This window comes from Bos javanicus, chromosome 28 (assembly GCF_032452875.1).
Source record: "Bos javanicus breed banteng chromosome 28, ARS-OSU_banteng_1.0, whole genome shotgun sequence".
Classification (NCBI taxonomy): Eukaryota; Metazoa; Chordata; class Mammalia; order Artiodactyla; family Bovidae; genus Bos; species Bos javanicus.
Window position 1 is genome coordinate 44,532,101 of NC_083895.1, and position 20,952 is coordinate 44,553,052.

Below are 20,952 nucleotides of genomic sequence, written 5' to 3' on the forward strand. Positions count from 1 at the left end.
ACTCGTCTGTTGCTCTCATGGAGCTTGGGGAGCCCAGGGTCCTGGTCAGGCTCTTTAGTCTGGTTTGTGCACATCAGATTGGGATGCTGGTGAAACCCTCTTTGAGTAGCAGCCTCAGTAGGAGGAGCAGGTGAGGGGTCTAAACCCTTAGCCTCTAGCTTCTCTATTGGTGCTCCTTCTACCTCCATATTTATTATTTTGGGCTCTAAAATCACTGCAGATGGTGAGTGCAGTCATGAAATTAAAAGATGCTTGCTTCTTGGAAGAAAAGTTATGACCAATCTAGATAGCGTATTAAAAAGTAGAGGCATTACTTTGCCAACAAAGGTCCCTCTCAGTTCAGTTCAGTTCAGTCGCTCAGTCATGTCCGACTCTTTGCGACCCCATGGACCGCAGCATGCCAGGGCTCCCTGTCTGTCACCAACTCGCAGAGTTTACCCAAACTCATGTACATTGAGTCGGTGATGCCATTCAACCATCTCATCCTCTGTCATCCCCTTCTCCTGTCTTCAGTCTTTCCCAGCATCAGGGTCTTTTCAAATGAATCAGCTCTTCGCATCAGGTGGCCAAAATATTGGAGTTTCAGCTTCAACATCAGTCCTTCCAGTGAACACTCAGGAGTGACCTCCTTTAGGATGGGCTGGTTGTATCTCCTTGCAGTCCAAGGAACCCTCAAGAGCCTTCTCCAAAATCACAGTTCAAAAGCATCAATTCTTCAGTGCTCAGCTTTCTGTATAGTCCAACTCTCACATCCATACATGACCACTGGAAAGACCATAGCCTTGACTAGACGGACCTTTGTTGGCAAAGTAATGTCTCTGCTTTTGAATATATTGTCTAGGTTTGTCATAACTGTCCTTCCAAGGAGTAAGCGTCTTTAATTCATGGCTGCAGTCACCATCTGCAGTGATTTTGGAGCCCAGAAAAATAAAGTCAGCCACTGTTTCCCCATCTATTTGCCATGAAGTGATGGGACCAGATGCCATGATCTTAGTCTTCTGAATGTTGAGCTTTAAGCCAACTATTTCACTCTCCTCTTTCACTTTCATCAAGGGGCTCCTTAGTTCTTCTTCACTTTCTGCCATAAGAGTGGTGTCATCTGCATATCTGAGGTTATTGATATTTCTTCCAACAATCTTGATTTCAGCTTGTGCTTCCTCCAGTCCAGCATTTCTCATGATGTACTCTGCATATAAGTTAAATAAGCAGGGTAACAATATAGAGTCTTGGCATACTCCTTTTCCTATTTGGAATCAGTCTGTTGTTCCACGTCCAGTTCTAACTGTTGCTTCCTGACCTGCATACAGATTTCTCAAGAGGCAGGTCTGGCGGTCTGGTATTCCCATCTCTTTCAGAATTTTTGACAGTTTATTGTGATCCACACATTCAAAGGCTTTGGCATAGTCAATAAAGCAGAAATAGATGTTTTTCTGGAACTCTCTTGCTTTTTTGATGATCCAGCTGATGTTGGCAATTTGATCTCTGGTTCCTCTGCCTTTTCTAAAACCAGCTTAAACATCTGGAAGTTCATGGTTCATGTATTGCTGAAGCCGTCTAGTCAAAGCTATGATTTTTCCAGTAGTCTTGTATGGATGTGAGAGTTGGACTATAAAGAAAGCTGAGCACGGAAGAATTGATGCTTTTGAACTGTGGTGTTGGAGAAGACTCTTGAGAGTCCCTTGGACTGCAAGGAGATTAAACCAGTCCATCCTAAAGGAAACCAGTCCTGAATATTCATTGAAAGGACTGATGCTGAAGCTGAAACTCCAATACTTTGGCCACCTGATGCAAAGAACTGACTCACTTGAAAAGACCCTGACTCTGGGAAAGATTGAAGGTGGGAGAAGGGGACAACAGAGGATGAGATGGTTGGATGGCCTCACTGACTCAATGGACATGAGTTTGAGTAAGCTCTGGGAGTTGGTGATGGACAGGGAAGCCTGGCATGCTGCAGTCCATGGGGTCACAAAGAGTCGGACACAACTGAGCGACTGAACTGAACTGAACACTTCCACATATGTGTTTTTCATGTCAGTTTGATGGACTTGTGGTTTTTATACAATATTTTACCCCTTGCAGTGTGCCCTTTGGACACACATACTTAGTTGTGTGACCACCCCCGAGGTCAAGATATAGAACTCTCCCACCCCAGACGTTCCCATTGCCCTTTGGAGCCACCATCTGATCTGAAATCCCTGGCAAGCATTGATCTATCTTCTGTACTTGTAATTTTGCCTTTTCCAGAGTGGCATATAAATGAGGTAAGGCAGTATGTAGGGTTCTGGCTCCTGTTACCCGGCATAAGGTCTTCAAGACCCATCCAGGTTGCTGTGGGTCTAAAATGTGTTCCTTTCTACTGCAGAGAAGCATCCCACCATACGGAGATACGTGTTTCTTTATTCATTCACCCTTTGATAAATATTTTGCAGAATTTCCAGGTTTTGGCAGCTATGAATAGACCTACTATAAACACTCATGTATGGGTTTTTATATAAACATACATTTTCATTCCTCTAGGGTAAATACCCAGGAAGGTAAGGGGCGAGTATATGTTTAACTTCCTCAGAAATTGCTGAACTGTCTTCCAGAGTGGCCGCACCATTTGCATTCACAGCAGCGAGAGTGATGGTTGCGGTTGCTCTGTATCCTTGCCAGCACTTAACGATTTTGTTTGTTTTTTTAAAGACATTCTCATAGATGCGTCCTGGCATCTCAGTGTGCTTTTAGTCTACCTTTCTCTAATGCTAGTGTTCTTATCCACCTCAGTGCTCTTGATGGACAGTAGGCTGTGGAGTGAACAGAGCATCCATGGTATCGTAACTTCCATCCACCCCTCCCTATTTTCCTTTGCTTGTAAGCTCTCCTGTTAATATGAAATGGTGGGGAAGGAAGTGAGGCTGAACCCCACCCTGCACTTGTTTTTGGAACAAGATTAGTTTTCTGATTTTTTTTCCCCTGAGAGCGTCAGGTTGAGGCCAGGCTCTTGTGGACACAGGAGTAACAGCATTTGGATCTGCTGACATACAATGAGGAACTGACTTTTGAATGGAAAGGAATGCAGGTCGTTTGCAGCAGGTACATGGAAAGTTGCTGTTCTGTTCTCTGTCACCTGGTTTAGGGGCTCCCCCAGCTCTGGGGCCTGGGGACCATGCCCCTGATGTGGATGGTAAATAGGTATGCCTCTGTGCTGGGGGGAGTGCAATCCAGAAAGGGTTAACAGTCATATAGGCGGACAAGAAATGGGGGGCACGTCCATCTTGAATTTTATCATCGCAACTCTTCGCCACTAGGTCTGAGCTTCCCTATAGAATGCAGCGAGTCCCAGGCTTCTTCCGACATACCCTGTTGGAGGGTGGCTCCACACACCTACACACGTTTCCTCCAGAATAGCTTCCCGACATTTTAACTCCAAGGGTTGCTAAATCATACATGACATCCTGAGACTTCTACCCGTTGACAAATCATCCCACAGGAAGTCAGGGGTGAAGCAGTCAGCTGAAGGTGGGGTTAGCAGCCCAAGCGTCAGTCACCCAGATGATTCTTCAAATGTTGGCCTCCTGCATAGCAGCTGAGAGCAGGATGCCCTGGATGTTTTGCTTCTGAGACATTATAAAGCTCTGATAGCACTAGGGATCCATGCAGGGTAGATGGACATTCCCAGCCCCAGTGTCCCTGAGGTCATAGGGAATTCCCCTTCTCAGGGCACTGCAGACTTGTCATCTGGCTCCTACACAGCAGCTGGCCTACACCCTTCACAACACACACCCCACAGGCTCTCAGCCCACTCAAGCACCTCTCCAGCCCTTCTGCACTGACTCACTGGCCTGCATCTCTCCTATGGTCAGTGTGTAAAGGCCAGAGGGTGGAACTGAGATCACCAGGGCCAGTTCAACAAGGAGAAAACTCAGAGAGGGGAAGTAGCCTGCTTGAGGCAGCACTGCACCAGCCTGGGCCTGGACTCTAGGCCTTTGGCTCCCATCTCAGCCCCGCAGCCCCGCTCTGCCTGGGGGCAGCATGAGTGGGCAGCTGGTTGCACAGTTGCCTGTCTCCCACAGCCACATCCAGGCTGCAGAAAGGCAGGGCCTCTAGTCTGCCTGGTGAGGCATGCGGAGGGGACACGACTAAGCTGGGCTACGTGTCACATGCCCGGAGCCTGACCTGAACTGGGAAATAACTTGCCAGTACAGAGTGGGGCCTTGTGTTTCCCTGGAGTCTCCTGGGACCCCTTGTAGCCTCCAGCCTTCTAATCCTGCCAGGTCATCTTTCCTTTCATCCCTCCTCAAACTTCTACTTCTCCAAGACACTTTCTTGCGTGGTACCTGGCCAAGCCCCCCTCTCTTCCCTGTGCCCTAAGTGAGCCCTTGTTTGAGCTCAGCCCCTGGTTTGCAGAGCTGTCTGTAGACCCAGGGTGGACCCGACTTGGGCTACTGACTCACAATGGGACCTTGGGCAGGTCACTTCTCTGCTCCGAGCCTTAGTACCATCTGCAAACAAAGGCTGATAGCTTTGACATTGCTAGATGGCAGGAAGATTACGTGAAGGGATGCAGGTAAATCCTGTACCAAGAAGGCTCTAATAAATGCCATGCTAGAGCTCTGACTCCATTTCCTCTGAGGGGTCCTATTATTATCCCATGTCACAAATGAAGACACTGAGCCTGGGACAGGTTTTTCACTTGATCTAAGCCCGTGAGATTCAAACTGGAGCAGCCTGGCTCCAGAGTCTGTGCTGGTGCCTGCATCTGCTTACAGAGGAGAGAAGACACTCCTGATTAGATTAGAATTAATTTCTTCTTGCTGTTCTTCATACAGCCTTGACAGGCTACTCTCCAGTTCCTTCCTTTTACAAACAAAACTGAAGCAGACCTACAGGACAGGAGAGAAGGCCACAACTTGATATTTGAGTCAGACAACTTCTCCACACGATTCACGGATCCCGTTTTGTTAGCAATGCTTGTTTTTTTGAAAATCTCAGTCTTTTCAAGGGAACATTTTAGTAAACGTGGCTTCTTAACTTCAGAGGATACCTGAGCGGCTCTGATATTCCCCCTGGGTGTCCAGCTTTGTTCCCCAGGATCACATTTTCACAGCTTGAAACTCACTGTTTCTTCTCACCTGCTTATCCTAGGAACGTGGTGGGTTAGCAGGGCCTCTGATACATTTTACTGAATGAATCATTTAGTAGCACCTGCAGATGTAACCCCAAGATGACTTTTATGTGATACAGCCAAGCCTAGATCGACTGTAGCCTCCATCCTGTGTCCTGGGATGTCTGTGCTGGACTTAGGCTGGTTTTGTTGATGATAAGAATGTCTGTTTGATTGAGATGTAATGGCTTTCAGAGTCTGGGGGATCCAAGTAGAAAAAGGACTTATTAGAAGAGAGGTCTGGGCTATGGAGAGAGATCTGGCTGCCGTCAGCATGTAGGTCCATTCATTCATTTGTTTGTGTATATAGTAACATTTTATTGAGCTTCTACTTCATGCCAACCCCTGATGAAGGCTGGAGAAGGAAATGGCAGCCCATTCCGGTGTTCTTGCCTGGAGAATCCCAGGGACAGAGGAGCCTGATGGGCTGCTGTCCATGGGGTCGCACAGAGTCAGACATGACTGAAGCGATTTAGCATGCATGCATGCTTTGGAGAAGGAAATGGCAGCCCACTCCAGTGTTCTTGCCTGGAGAATCCCAGGGACAGAGGAGCTTGGTGGGCTGCCGTCTATGGGGTCGCACAGAGTCGGGCACAACTGAAGCGCCTCAGCAGCAGCAGCTGATGAAGGTGCAACGGTCTTCTTTCACAAAGCTAACGTTTAGTGGATATGTGGCTCTTGGGCATAATTAATGCCAGGGGAACAGTTGGGATTCCCCTACAGGGAACTTTTGAAATGAGAACATGTGGCATCTCTCTGACACCAGAAAACCACCACAAGGAGCCTGGAAGGACACTGAATAGCAGGCAGACAAAAACACATTTAACAAAATGCACAGTGATATACAACAGAGATACACAGTGATTCACAGTTGTTAAAGGTTATGCTCCATTTTTCCTGTTATAAAATACTGGTTATATTCCCCATGTTGTGCAACCTATCTTTACAGCTTGCCGCTGCTGCTAAGTCACTTCAGTTATGTCCGACTCTTTGTGACCCCATGGACTGTAGCCCATCAGGCTCCTCTGTCCATGGGATTCTCCAGGCAAGAATACTGGAGTGGGTTGCCATGCCCTCCTGCAGGGGATCTTCCCGACCCAGGGATCGAACCCACGTTTCTCATGTCTCCTGCACTGGCAGGCGGGGTCTTTACCCCTGGCTCTGCCAGGGAAGCCCCGTCTTTACAGCTCATTTTATACCCAATAGTTTATACTTCTTTTCTCCCATCACAGTAGTGTCTTCCTTTCTTCCTCTCCCTCCTGGTAGCCACTAGCTTTTCTCTATGTCTGTGAGTCTATTTCTTTCTGTTGTTGTTATATTCACGAGTTCATTTTCGTTTTTAGATTCTGCATGTAAGTGATACCATACAGGATTTGTCTTTCTCTGACTTTCTTCACTTAGTGTGATGCCTTCCAAGTTCATCCCTGCTGATGTATATGCCAAATGTTCATTCTTTTTTATGGCTGAGAAGGATTCTGTTGTGCAGATGTACCACATCTCCTTTATCCACGGATCTGTTGATACATGCTTAGATTGCTCCCGTATCTTGGCAATTGTAAATGATAGTGCTATGAACATTGGGTTGCATCTATCTTTTCAAATTATCGCTTTGTTTTTTGATATATACTCAGCAGTGGAATTTCTGGGTTAAAAGGTAGTTCTATTTTCAGAGTTCTGGGAAACCTCCATACGGTTTTCCACAGTGGTTACACCAATTTACTTTTCTGCTAACAGTCTACAAGGGTCTGCTTGTCTCTAAACCTTGTCAACATTAGTTATTTGTGTTCACTCTGATGATAGCCATTCCGACAGGTGTGAGGTGATAGTTTATTGCAGATTTGATTTATTTCCATGCTGATTAGCGATGGTGAGCCTCTTCTCATGTGCCTGTGGATGCCATTTAATCAGCTTTTAAACTAAATCAGCGAGAATTGAAAAAAAAAAAAACAAACGGTAACTAAGGAAGTGTCAAATCCAGCACATGCTTGGTAGGAAGACTGTACATTGATGAGGTGCTTGGGGAAAAGCTGTTTGCAAATATGTGTCAAGAGCCTACAAATTTTACCTATCTTTAAATCCAGATATTCCCTTTTAGGAATGTACTGCAAACTGTTGTCTAATCATGAATAGACGGAAAGGCTTAGACATCAGTGTTATTGTCACCATGCTGCTTACAGCAGTGAATAGTTAGAAATGACTTACATGCCTACATGTAGGGGATTAGTTTAATGAAGGATCAGCATGGTTCTACAGGCACTACACACCATTAAAAATGAAGATGTAGGGGATTTTTAACAACATAGGAAGTAGTCATGGTACTTTTTTGTGACATAAAAAAGTCATGAACTAATTTATGAGGCAATGGATTGAGAGAAGATATTAGCTATTTTTAAAGGCAACACGGGATCTATTTTTAGAATATACTCTCTCAAAGCAACAAGAAAAAGATAGGCAAAGACAATTAAGCAAAGGTTTTGAATGGTCATTTTTCAGAAGAGGAAATCCAAAGACTGAGTCATATAAAGAGACGCTCAGACTCATTGGTGAGAGAGATGCAGATTAAAATGAGGGATCGCTTTACTTCAATCTGATCGGCAAATATTAGGAAGCAGGGTGATGTCAAGCAGGGGTGTGGAGGAGATGGCAGAGGACCCTTTGGAGGTGGGGGAGTGTGGCTCGGCACCAGCTTTCTGGAGGCATCTTAGTCGACCGTACTTGGTTGAATCAAGAGACATCATACATTCTTGACTCAGCACTCCTGCCTAGGTGTTTGTACCCAGAGCCAGTCACATGCGGCCCCGTGAGGGGAGCCTGGTGGGAATGTCCAGGACAGGATGGAGGGCAGTGCAGGAAGTCTCAGGCAATCGAGCCATCCACTGTGGAGTGAACAAATCAAACAGGCACATGATGCCCAGTTAACATGGAGCAACAGTTAGAGGAAACGAGGTTGACAAACACAGAGCCACATGCTTGGGTCTGAAGTCATAATGTTGAGTAAGAAAGTAAGTTGAGAAAAGATGCAAAAAGTCATTTGGGGAAATTAAAATGATGCCTTCAGAAATCATGCCATGTTTTATAAGGACCCATGCTATCAAGCAGGTGGGCTGGGTGGGGTGGGGTAGACGGGAATGGAGGATGAAGAGTCTAGGGAAAAGTGAATAAATGATCAACACCAGAGAGGAACCTGGTCCTGGTCAGGAAGGAGATGGTGTTGAGACTGAGAAATGTGAGGCAACTGCCACCTGCCCTGAGGTGCTGAGTGCTTGCTAACTCAGTCCTGCCCATCTCTTTGCGACCCCACGGACTAGAGCCGCCATGTTCCTCTGTCCATGGGATTTCCCAGGTGAGATTACTGGAGTGGGTTGCCATTTCCTCCTCCAGGGGATCTTCCTGACCCAGTGACTGAACCCTCATCTCCCGTGTCTCCTGCTTGGCAGGTGGGTTCTGTACCACTTAGCCACCTGGGAAGCTCTGCAGCTGAGAGTCAAGCCCCACGTGGAAATAAATAAACCCCAGTGAGGTCCTGGCCAACCAACCAGTGAAAGCAAAAGTACAAACAAAAAGTGTGTTTCAATGATATTATTAAACAATATATTTGTAAGAAAAGCTTGACTATCAATGGTCAGCTTTTTGGATGTAGGCCTCCTTGATATTCTTCCTGATATTGTTTTCCTTCCCAATTTTTGATGCTGAATGTACATGACTTTTGTATAGAAAATGACTTCTGCAAATGAAGTGTGAGAGTATGTTTGATAGAAGAAGAGCAGGGGCTCAAGGAGTTTTGTACCTAAAAGGTGAGAACATTTCAAAACAGGCTGGCTCATTTGGCCATGTGATCTTTAGTTAGCGGGAATTCTAGCCTGCAAGGATTCTGTGTTCAGGCTCAGAATAAAGCATGATGTACCTCCTCAGCTTCTTAGCCCAGAGCAAAACACTGTGGACCCACCTCTGTGTCCATCTGTCTGGTTGCCACCGCTTGACTGGTGGCTGTCAGTCGGGGGCTGGGTTCCAGGATGGGCACCTCTGTGCCCCTCATGGTGGCATCGTGGTTAGGGATGGCTTCTTGCAGGGAACCCTGACACTCTGGTCTCTGCTCGGAGTGTCCTACAAACAAACAACAAACAAACTTCTATTGTGCTATGAGCCTGTCCTGCCTCAGCAACAGAGTACAGCAATTGAAAAGTCACAGGCACAGATAGCAGTACTTTCTCAAGGCTGCCTGTGTGGTAAATAAGCCTTTGGCTAGTTTTATGGGCTTCCCATGGAGAAGGAATGGCAACCCACTCCAGTATTCTTGCCTAGAGAATCCCATGGGTGGAGGAGCCTGGTGGGCTACAGTCCACGGGGTCACAAAGAGTCGGACACGATTGAGCGACTTCAATCACTCACTCACTCACTCATGGGCTTCCCAGGTGGCCCTAGTGGTACAGAATCTGCCTGCCAATGCAGGAGACACAAGAGACATGGGTTCAATTCCTTGGTGGGGAAGATCCCTTGGAGGAGGACATGGCAACCCATGCCAGTATTCTTGCCTGGAAAATCCCATGGACAGAAGAGCCTGGAGGGCTACAGCCCATGGGCATGCAGAGAGTCAAACACGACTGAGCACGCACACATGGCATATATTCCTGTCCTCAGGCCTGCTGACCCGGGCCTCCCAGCTTGTAAACATCGGTTTTGGTTCTTTTAAGTTGACTAGGGGATTTCAAGAGTCATTTTGAGGGCAAAGTTCTCTAAAAATATTGAGTGTGGAGCTAATAATGCTGAGAATGAAGAACTTGCACCCTTTTGGTCTCATGTGATGGAGTTAAAATAGAAGATATGGAATTGCACGCCTCTACAAATATTGAGAGACATTTACATGTTTTTTCTATTTACTCAGCATTCTTAAAGAGCAGTGTCAGATAATTAAAAAACCAGGTTTGGTATTAAAGGTTCACATTTCAGCTGGACGTCTTGTTGCCTGGGTGCCTTTTGGGTTGTCAGTTTCCTTACTTAAATAGAGAAGATAAGAGTACCCATGTCTCTTGTGAGGGAGTCTGTAAAGAGCCCAGGATGGTGCCTGGCAAATGTTAGATTGTCAATATGAGTCACATTTAAGTTGGAATCTCTTTCTTCAGAAGTGTTCCTTATTTCAGTCAGTTTCAGATTCTTAGAGGAACTGGGCTAAATGAGGATGATATTTCGTTCCACAATCAGCTTCATCAGAAAGTGTTGTGATGGGACTATTCAGTTTTCTTTTTTGTTCTGAATTCAGATTTGCTTTGCTGAGGCATGGAGGCGAAAGATGTCTCAGAGGCTGAAGACAGAGCTGAGGATCCAGGTTCCAAAAACAAAGGCCAGCCTGATGCTGTGCAACCTGATTTCCCACCAGGAGGGCAGACCCCCGGCCCCACTGCCCTCTGGGAGATGCTGGAAAGGAAGTTTCTGGAATACCAGCAGTTGGCTTCCAGGAGCCCGGCTGAACAACAGAAGAGCCTGTTGAATCTTCTCCCACTGTTCCTAAAGGTTGGTATTCTCATTTTTGAAACTGTAAAAAGATGAAACAGCACTCTGGAGACCCTTCTGGGCTGATTGGAAGCTGGAGTTGGTGGTTTTAATATCATCACGAGTGGTCTCCGATTGGTTGCTTAGAGGAGAGTGTTGTGCTATTTAATAAAGATAGCAACAAGGCTTATCTCCAGGGTGAGGATGGACTTGGAAAGGATGGACAGTTGGCTCTTGAGTATTATTGTCTCTTTAGATAAAAAAGGACATTGTTCAACAATGATATTGTTCAATCCCAGCTTAGGGGCCAGAGGAGAAACCTGCTCCTTTGGAAGCTAGGAAAGGAATCTGTGTCCTGACATGTGAGTGGCGGCGTGGCTGGTGACTCCAACACCAGGGCCTGGGAGAGTCAGAACATAAGTTGCATCAGTAACGCAGACTGAGATGTGATCAGTGGGGAGCAGCAGAGCAGTATTCCCTTCCTTGGCCGTAGACACACAGGAGAAGCCCAGCCTGCCCACTGGGCTGGCACTCTGGCTGGTGGCAGCTGAGAACAGTTTGGGTACAAGGAATTTCCTTTATTGTCTTGGAATGAAGTTCCTGCCAGTGAGGTCTGCCTTGGAGTTGAGTGTGTTAAAGTCTAATTGTAGAGTTAGAAAAGCATCTTTTTTTATGAAGACTTAGTTTTTGCTTGACCATTGATTTTGGGATATTATTGCAAAATCCATACACTTACATTCAAAGTATGGAGAATATGAGATACTTTCACATTTGAAAATAAACTTGGATATCCAGGTGGAGGCTTTGGCAGATTTTTATTGGGAAATCCCTTTGCTAATGTGTTTCATCTAACCTATTAACCAGAAATACTTAATGATTTCCAAAGATGACTCAGAATTTTCTTGGGATCATATTTATAGGATGCACTGAATACTTAGGCATGCCTTTCTGTAAAATTTGCCAAGGAACTTATTGTCTATGAATTCATAATTTTCTTCATGTGTTGGACTAGTATGCTCCCTATATCCCATTTCGCAGCCTGGATAACTGGCACATAGGGAACATACTGGAAAAGAGCAACTAGACCAAGAGGGCCACTTAGGTTTCTCACTCCCAGCCCTTCCTGCTTTGATGACCCCAACTTCTGGGAGGCCGTTTACCCAGTTCTCAGATCACCTTTGCCTTATAAGAGGAATGTGAGAATCGCTGCCTCTCGCCCACCAAGTCCCTGGGAAAGTGTCTGGGTTCAGCCATAGCGCTGTATCTTTCCCACCCCTCTGAGCAGCCCTAGCCCTGATGAAAGGATTCTGCACCTGAGAGCTGGGGCTTGACACCTCTTTGCCTCTCTCCAGATTGTTGATTTGAGAATTCATTCTTTTGTTGTACAAATATTTGGGCTTCCCTAGTAGCCCACGGAGAAGGCAATGGCGCCCCACTCCAGTACTGTTGCCTGGAAAATCCCAAGGATGGAGGAGCCTGGAAGGCTGCAGTCCATGGGGTCATTAAGAGTCGGACACGACTGAGCGACTTCACTTTCATGCATTGGAGAAGGAAATGGCAACCCACTCCAGTGTTCTTGCCTGGAGAATCCCAGGGACAGGGGAGCCTGGTGGGCTGCCGTCTATGGGGTCACACAGAGTTGGACACGACTGAAGCGACTTAGCAGCAGCAGCAGCAGCAGTAGCCCAGATGGTAAAGAATCTGCCTGCAATTCGAGACCCAGGTTTGATCCCTGAGTTGGGAAGACCCCCTGGAGAAGGGAATGTCTATCCACTCTAATATTCTTGCTTGGAGAATTCCATGGACAGAGTAGCTATTTATTGAGCTCCTGTAGTCTCTTTTGGGCCTGGTGCTATGAAAGTAAGGAAGACCGATAGAGGTTTTACCTGCAACTGTCGAGAACAGAGGATACTGAGTAGGACCTAAAATGTGTTTGTTTGGCTTCTAGGAATTAAAAATGAATTCAGTTCAGTTGCTCAGTCATGTCCAACTCTTTGCAACCCCATGGACTGCAGCACGCCAGGCCTCCCTGTCCATCACCAACTCCCGGAGTTTACCCAAACTCATGTCCATTGAGTTGGTGATGCCATCCAGCCATTTCATCCTCTGTCGTCCCCTTCTCCTCCCGCCTTCAATCTTTCCCAGCATCGGGGTCTTTTCCAATGAGTCAGTTCTTCACTTCAGGTGGCCAAAGTCTTGTAGTTTCAGCTTCAGCTTCAGTCCTTCCAATGAATATTCAGGACTGATTTCCTTTAGGATTGACTGGTTTTATCTCCTTGCAGTCCAAGGGACTCTCAAAATTGAATTCATTCAAAAATGAATTGGTGCCATTTCTTCAAAGTGGAAAGTTTTCATGTGAGACAGGTTTCAAATTCCTCTTGAAAATATTTGTAGCTCCAATAGTGATAATTGGATGGAGATGGTCAGGGGCACCTCTTTAAACAGAAGATGGTCTTGGTCTCTTAGTTCACCCTAGTCCCTCACTCTCTAATACACCCAAGCCACATCACTGATTTATGTTATCTGACCCTATATACACATTGACCTCACGGATAGCAAGTGGTTCCTATTATAACCTAACATCAATATTGGTTCATGTTTCCCAAACCCTTTCCTAATTACAGGAAGAACGATGGCCCTATTGTTGAATACATGAGATTTTGAGTCAAACAGTAGGGCTCCAGACCCAGCTCCATTGCTTATTCGCTGAGCGTCCTTGAGCAAGCTACTACATTTTACTGGGCCTCCGTTTCCTCATCTGTAAAGAGGAATCAATGCCACTTTGCTGGGATACTGTGAGGGTGAGATCAGATGAGGATTGTAGAGTCCACAGCACATGGAGAATAGACATGGTGCCCATTCCCTTCCCGCCTGTCTCCCGGAAACTGACTGCACATGCGCAGCTTGAAATCCCGTTAGTTACCACGATCTCCAAAAGCGCTGACAGAATCTGCTGTGTTTCGGATCTCTGGAGCGCACCTCTGATGAGCCCTGTAGAGGCAGACTATCATCAGCTTTTTCTTTCTTTCTTTTTTTTTTTTATCATTTACTTAAAATCTATATTCTTTTAAGGCCCATATGTTTACAAACCTGTTGTTCCTATTAAGCTCTGACCAATAAAATCCTGCCAGAACAATAGCTCTCAAGCTTCTTAATTAAGAATTGGTAGCAGAAAGGAACATGGGGAAGGTGGGAAGCTGGTTTTTTTTTTTTTTTTTTTTTTTTGTGGGGGAGGGGTTGTAGTGCAGATAACATCTGAGCTGTAGATGAAGCCCGAGGATGGCCATTGGATTACAATGTAAGAAATCAAGCTTGTAAAAACTCTCTTCCGAATTGTATATCCATAAAACAGAGTTCTTTGAGTTTGTTTGCAAAGAAGCCTCTTAGGAGTATCAGGACTTAAAAAGCCATCTCCCATGGCAAGTGGCCAGTCAAGACTTTCCTATGTCTCCTTGAGTTCAGAAAGACTGCCACTCCTTGCACCTGTGTGTTTAGGGAGTCGACCCCAGAACCTTGCAGACAAGGAGGTGGTTTAATTGGATCACGCAGGAAGCAGCACAGAGCCAATGACTCCCCAGGGTGCAGGGTGGTGCTGGCAGGAAGGATTCAATGGACCATTGTTCTTTCCCCGCCGAGAGCCTTGGGCTTTGGTCATCCTGAAACCTTCCTATCATAAGCTCTTAGAGCAAGAAAAGGCCTTCCTCTCACAAGTACGGGCAGGTCCTGTTGGCCTTCAGTTGACTGCTTTAGGGAAAAGGGAACCACCTGCATCCTCTCTCTGCATATAGATATTGGGTAATAATAGACAGAGAAACTAGAGTTACAGGTGTAGTTGTTGAAGATTGTCCTTAGAATATGTACTTTGAGAGAAAGCAGGCAGCTAGACGATGGGGAATCCTTGGCAATTAGTGTAAAATTCCTCCCTGTCTGGGACAGACAATCTCATGGGTGGGATGACATGGGGAAAAAGGCAGCTCTGTGCATTTGGTAGATTAGGGATACTGATAATAGGTTCACACTGCTCCTTTCAAGAGATGACATCTGTGTCCCCTCCCCTGGAACCTGGATGGGTTTGTGATGGCTTGACTAATTGAATAGGGCAAAAATGACATTTCCGGGCTCAGGTCTCAAGAGAATTGTAGCTTCTCCCTGTCACTTGGAATACTTGCTCTTAGACTCCTGCTGCCATGTTGTGAGGAAGCCCAGGCAGCCCTGAGTAAAAGCCCGTGTGGAGAGAACCAAAGCTCCTGGCATTGCAGCTGCCCTGCTACTGACAGCCAGCACAATTTGCCAGCCACGTGAGTGTGCTATCTTGGATCTCTTAGCCCTTGTTCGCCACCCCAGCCGAGCGAAGCAGAGAAAAGCTGTTCCTGCTGAGCTCTGCCTGAATTGCAGGTCCATGAGAAAAATAAACGATTGCTGTTATTTTAAGCCACTCAATTTGGGCTTGTTTGTTATACAGCAATAGATAATCAGAACAGTGGGTAACACAAGCAGGAATCCATTTATTTCCTAGTGCTGGGGGATTGGAATTAAAACTAAGTCAGTTGTATTTGTGTCTGTGTGTGTGTGTCTGTGTGTGAAAAGGTACTCTTAGGCTAACTGCCCAGCCAGTGGTACAGGGTTTATACTGTTGGATGTGGTCAATTATTCTTATATAAACCCAGCATGGACTCAACTGACTATGGAAGAGAGAGAAGTGACATTAAATGTAATAACAAGGATGACCAAGAGTTATTTCCAAGTGTGACATCCAGAGGGGATGGTGAGGATAAATACTCCTTCTTGTTCATCTCTGGCTCTAATCCACTTCAGAGTGGGGCCTACAACATGGTTTATTCCCTTCTCAGGGGAACAATATTTTTGTTATGTTAATAAACTTTTGATGCATCACTTTTTTCTGCTTACAAAGGAGAGAATTAGCAGGGGAAACTCATGGAAAGTATCTGAAATGTTTTGAGTTTACTTAAAGGCCAAGTCATCAAACTCTGCAGCAATGAAGAAATAGCAATGCGGCAGTCACACTTGAAAACTAACCAGGTTCTCTGTCTTTCAAAGCCGAGGTTTTCTCTCATTTCCTCTAGAGCATCTGTCATTCCTTATGCTCTGGAGACCAGAGCATCATTTTCTTGTTCTTTTTTCCACTTGAGGGGACAGCCACAGGACGTGATGGTGCAGCTTAGAGAATGTAAGTAAATAAAAATTTTTTAAAATATTGAGCAATATTCTCCCAGCATGCAAATCCCAATTTGGGGGAAAAATTAGTTCCTTTTGAAAGCTGCCTTAACTCTTTGGGGTCTCCATGGTACCATTCAGTAAATGATTGCCTCTGTGCATCAGATAGCACCCCAGCGGCCTGAAAGAGTTCATGGGCCTCCAGAAGTAGCCATCATGGTTCCCGGAAGGAGTGTGAGCCTTGGGAGAATCTGGCTGAGTGTACAATCACTGCTCAAGTCACAGTGGCCCAATTAGCTTTATTGTGGAGTGCCTCCTGGAGTCCCACTGCTCAAAGACAGTCTCGATGCCTCTGAGTCAACTGCCTGCAAATCAGCCTTTCGGGGGTTTGCCAGCGCTGGGAGGAGGCACAGACATTTGTTAGGAAGATATCATAGAGTTCTTAGTCCTGGGGAAGGAAATAATGTTACCACTGAAATTCCCAGCCAGGAGGACTGACTTTTCTCTCCAGAGATTAACTTTTCCAGGTGATAGCTGGTTTCCAGGTGGTAGCCATAGATTTCTTAGACACGCACGTGCTATCTCGGTATGCGTGAGATAATTCAACTCTTTACTCTGCTGCTTAACTGGTTATCTCAGGTTACCGTCTGGTTCTACCTCAGTTTCTGTAAAGTGGGAATAATAATAATACCAATCCCAAAGGTATGTTACGTGGATTAGTGAAAGCAATGCATGTCAGTGCTTGGCACAGCATTCGGCACAAAACCAGCAACACATTTGGCCATTATTCTGCAAAATGTGAGTCCCATCGTCATATGTTCATTTATCAAATATTTGTTGGAGGCCTACGATGTAAAATAGTATGTAGTTTTAGCAAAGTTCTGATATACTGTTTATTTACTTTATTTTATTTACAAAGGAAAGGTGTGACTATGTTCATTTATAGGGCTGAAATTTTTTTAACTAATTCAGATACAAAGTTTTGTTCAAATCAAAATAAATAGCCAGGTGCTCACCACCCATATGGGCTTCCCAGGCGGTGCTAGTGGTAAAGAATCTGCTTGTCAAGACAGGAAGTAAGATGCAGGGTTGATTCCAGGGTCAGGAAAATCTCCTGAAGGAGGGCATGGCAACCCACTTCAGTATTCTTGCCTGGAGAATCCCACGGACAGAGGAGCCTGACGGGCTATAGTCCACAGGGTCACAAAGAGTCAGACATGATGGAAGCAACTTAGCATGCATGCATGCACCACCCATATAAAAGAAATAAAGCATTTCAGATAAACTAAAGCCACCTTTATATAAATTCAAGAACTTATTCCCCTTCCGCTCCCTCCCAATGGTAACTCCCAACCTGCTGAATTAACATGCCCTGTGCGAAATAATATACAAAGAGACAGCAAGTTGTAAAACTATATTATGGTATCATTCTAAGACACCTATAAAACTGTATGTAAATTATACAATAATATGGGTGTATTTTTATAACCATAAGTAATAATATCATGTAATTTATGTATAGTCTGACAAGTTTTTGTAGACTCAAACTGTAATATACTTTCACAATTTGCTTTTTCCACAACATTCTATTTCTGGGATTTACCTGTATTGATACAGCTCTATTTCTTTTTTCTTTTTCAGTTCTATGTGCTATCCTTGTATAAATTTGTCACAAATCATTCATTATCCTATTGATGAACGTTAAATTTTTCCCAATCAAAAATAACATTGCATAAATATTTCTTGTCCATGTCACCTGTGCACACACGCAGCATGTTTAGGGATACACTTAGAGACTTCTCTCTAGCACTGGAATTGCTGGGTGGTTGGACATGTGCCCCCTTAGCTTTATTTAATCATGTTAAATGCCTCTTCAAAGAGGTTCTTTCAAGTAACTCTCCAGCATAGGGTATGGGGGTTCATGGTTCCTCACTTTCCCTACATTTGGTATTGTCAGATTTTTCCTTTCCGCTAACCAGAAAAGCATAAAATATCTTCTTGCAGTTATAGTTTGCGTTTCCCTGATTATTAGTAATTTTCTGTTTATCTTTCAATAAGTTGTGTGTTGCTTCATTTGCCTGTTTTTAAAAAATCAGCCTTTTAAAAAATTAATTTATAGGGGTCTAAATACCAGCCTTCTGTCAGTTACATGCATTACAAATACTGTCTCCCGACCTGTAGTCTGCATCCTCGTTTTGTATATAGTGTCTTTTCACATCAAGAAGAGTTTTAAAGGTTTTGACTTTTAAACAAACATAGTATATGTTGCAAGGAAACACGCTGAGAATGATTTCCCTTTGGAAATGTTATGTCTTTCTCACCCTTTCTAGAAGGAGGATCTCAGCTTAAAAAAAAATTGGTCAGGCCTTTGGGAAGGAGTGGGAGCAGTGGATGACAATCTAGCAAATTGCATTTCAGTGGCCACTCACTGCCAGGAATGGGCACAGCAGCTTACCTCCCTGGTGGGAACCCGGGGTCAGGAGTTGCCAGGAACTCAAGTTCGGGGCCAAGGATAGTCGCTCTGCTCTGTACTCAGCCCGGGACGACACGGGAGAACAAAGGGAAAGGGCTCACATGCAAAGCAGACCTAGGAACAGGATTACTCTGGAAACTGGAGGAAATTCTGGGACGAGTCTGGCATCCCCAGCAGAATTGTAAGACTTCTATTAAATAGTATTTTAAACAATAATCAGGGAAAGTCTGAGGAAAAAGAAGACCAGATGGGATAGAGATGAAAGGGACAGATAAGAGAGGATTTTAAGGAAATTAAAAGAAACGGGAGACTAAAAACAATGACGGCAACAACTTGGACTGGAAAAGGATTTCCTAAGCTTGGAACCAAATCCAGAAAGTGAAGGGATGGACTGAGAAATTTCATGTCATGGGAATTTCAGATTTCTGTCCAGTTTACCAAGCAATACCACACTTAAAGATGAAGTGACAGATTCAGAAAAACTGAGATAATGTTATAGACCAAAGGTTAATGATTTTTGTATATAAAAAGATTTTAAAAATAAATAAGAAAATAATGAAAAACCCAATAGAATAATAGGCTAATTCAAAAGGCATTAAAAGTGTTCATCCACTCTAGTTACCCAAAGATTGCAACTGAAATGAGATATTTTTTTCTTCTGTAAGTTTTCTTATTTAAGATGAAAAAATACCACAGTGCTCAATATTGGTGTGGGTGGAGAGAAATCAGCCCTTTTCCAAGGAGCCCTTGGAGGCTAATCTGGTAAACTTTTTCTGGAGAGTGAGTTAGTAGTTATTAATAGTAATAGGTACCATATCACTAAAAAAATGGTAAAAAAAAAAAAAAAAACCACTCTTTTAATTGGATAGTATCACTGACTCAATGGACATGAGTTTGAGCAAGTTCCAGGAGATAGTGAACAACAGGGAAGCCTGGTGCGTTGCGGTCCATGGGGGTCTCACGAAAAGAGTCGGACATGACTGAGCGACTGAACAACAACAATTGAAAATCCTGCTTTTTTAAATCTACAATTCTATCTTTTAAAATTTATCTGAAAGAAATACTTGCACTACCACACTAAAATATTTGCATGAGGTTTGACAAGAGTGTAAGAGGAGAATCAGTGAGACCCAGAAATTGATGGTGAGGAAGGGGAGGCAGGAGGGACCTGGAGAATTGCTCTTGGAATTTCCCTCTAGAGCAGGTGAGTGCTCAGTAGGGCCATGACAAGAGTGTAAGAGGAGAATCAGTGAGAGCCAGAAATTGATGGTGAGGAAGGGGAGGCAGGAGGGACCTAGAGAATTGCTCTTGGAATTTCCCTCTAGAGCAGGTGAGTGCTCAGTAGGGCCATGACAAGAGTGTAAGAGGAGAATCAGTGAGAGCCAGAAATTGATGGTGAGGAAGGGGAGGCAGGAGGGACCTAGAGAATTGCTCTTGGAATTTCCCTGAGAGGAGATACACTGGGTTTGGGGGAAGGCAGTGGAGTCAGCACAGTGTGTTTGGTGTTTCAGGAGCGCGAGCTCAGGGGAGACGTCCAGAGTCAAAGCTGGGTGTGTTTGGAACTCAGCATGAGTTGAAGAATTCACAGAATCTCACTTGTGTAGGGAGACAGTGGGAGCTGGAGCGTGGGTGATTCGGCGGCTTTCCGAGAACCTGAGAAAGTGACTTAGGCTGGCGGGGTGGTGATTCTGATGCCTAGTTTTGGAGCTTTGACACCACTGAGTGAATCCTGCATGTTGCACTTCAGGCCTGGGAACACTCCGTGGGGATCATCTGCTTTCCCAGTCTTCAAAGGCTGGCTGAAGATGTTTCCAACCAGTTTGCCCAAGAAATACAGAAGGCACTTGTGGGAAAGCCTGCAGGTAAGAGAAGAGCTGTCCTGGAGGACCTCATGCAGAGCAAAACAGCTCTGTGGGCCCCTCCCAGGCCTCTGGCGAAGCCCCTCTGCTTTCTAGGGGAGTTAGAGCAGAGCCTTTGAACATGTACAGCAGGCCAGGTTCTGACCCTGAGGACCCTGGAGAAGAGAGGAAAAGGCCAGAAGAGGGAAGAGAAGGCGAACTTGGGAAAATTTGCTGCTCTTGGGAGGGACACACACTCACACCACTGACCCTACCCTATGTATGTGTGTGATATATATACACACACAGACGCTGCTCCCCCCAACATGCGCACACACACACACACAGACACACACACACACACACACACACACACAAAACCAAAGCCAAGCAAATTTCCTGCTATAGGTCTCCTGACTCACATCCTTTCCTTCATGGAGTTGGACCCCCAGAGCCTGGGCTATGAGGCAGAGAGCAGAAGGAGATGCCGGGGGAAGGAATAGCTTGAGCATCGTGTAGATGGAGGACTCCCTGCGACAAAAGGGGCTGTGTGCCATAGGAAGTGGGGAGAAGACACTGGATTGTGTCAAGTCCAATTGCTGAGGAGCTTGTTCTTATTATTTAGCAATAGGGAGCCATTGATGGCTGTTGAACAGGCATGAAGGCATGATAAAAGCTATCCTTCAAGGAGATTAATGCTGACAGAGTATGGAATGTTTGGTGTAGATACAGGCATCACTGTCGGGCGTGCAAAAGGCGGAGGTTCCGTAAGGATGCTAAGGCATACCTTAGGGAGAGAGGGGCCCAAGTGGAGGCAAGCTGGGTGACCTGGC

At 45.2% G+C, this 20,952-nt stretch overlaps 1 protein-coding gene and 1 long non-coding RNA gene across 11 annotated transcripts in view; one reads left to right on the top strand and one right to left on the bottom strand.

Moving 5' to 3' along the window:
• WDFY4 (WDFY family member 4) overlaps window positions 1-20,952 on the top strand; it is a 248,168-nt gene that overhangs the window by 12,115 nt on the left and 215,101 nt on the right. For all 10 annotated transcript variants that reach the window (XR_009734260.1, XR_009734259.1, XM_061405648.1 and 7 more), the window contains exons 2-3: window positions 10,404-10,654; window positions 20,029-20,143. Coding sequence is in view for 8 of the 10 variants with exons in the window: in XM_061405648.1 (XP_061261632.1) it covers window positions 10,421-10,654; window positions 20,029-20,143 (349 nt within the window). In the remaining 2 variants the exon portion in view is untranslated. The remainder of the gene's footprint in view (window positions 1-10,403; window positions 10,655-20,028; window positions 20,144-20,952) is intronic.
• On the bottom strand, window positions 8,255-20,033 carry LOC133240577 (uncharacterized). Its single transcript, XR_009734261.1, has 3 exons — window positions 15,671-20,033; window positions 13,557-13,624; window positions 8,255-9,250 (listed from the first exon to the last, which is right to left on the bottom strand). It is a non-coding gene; the product is annotated as an uncharacterized LOC133240577 (long non-coding RNA).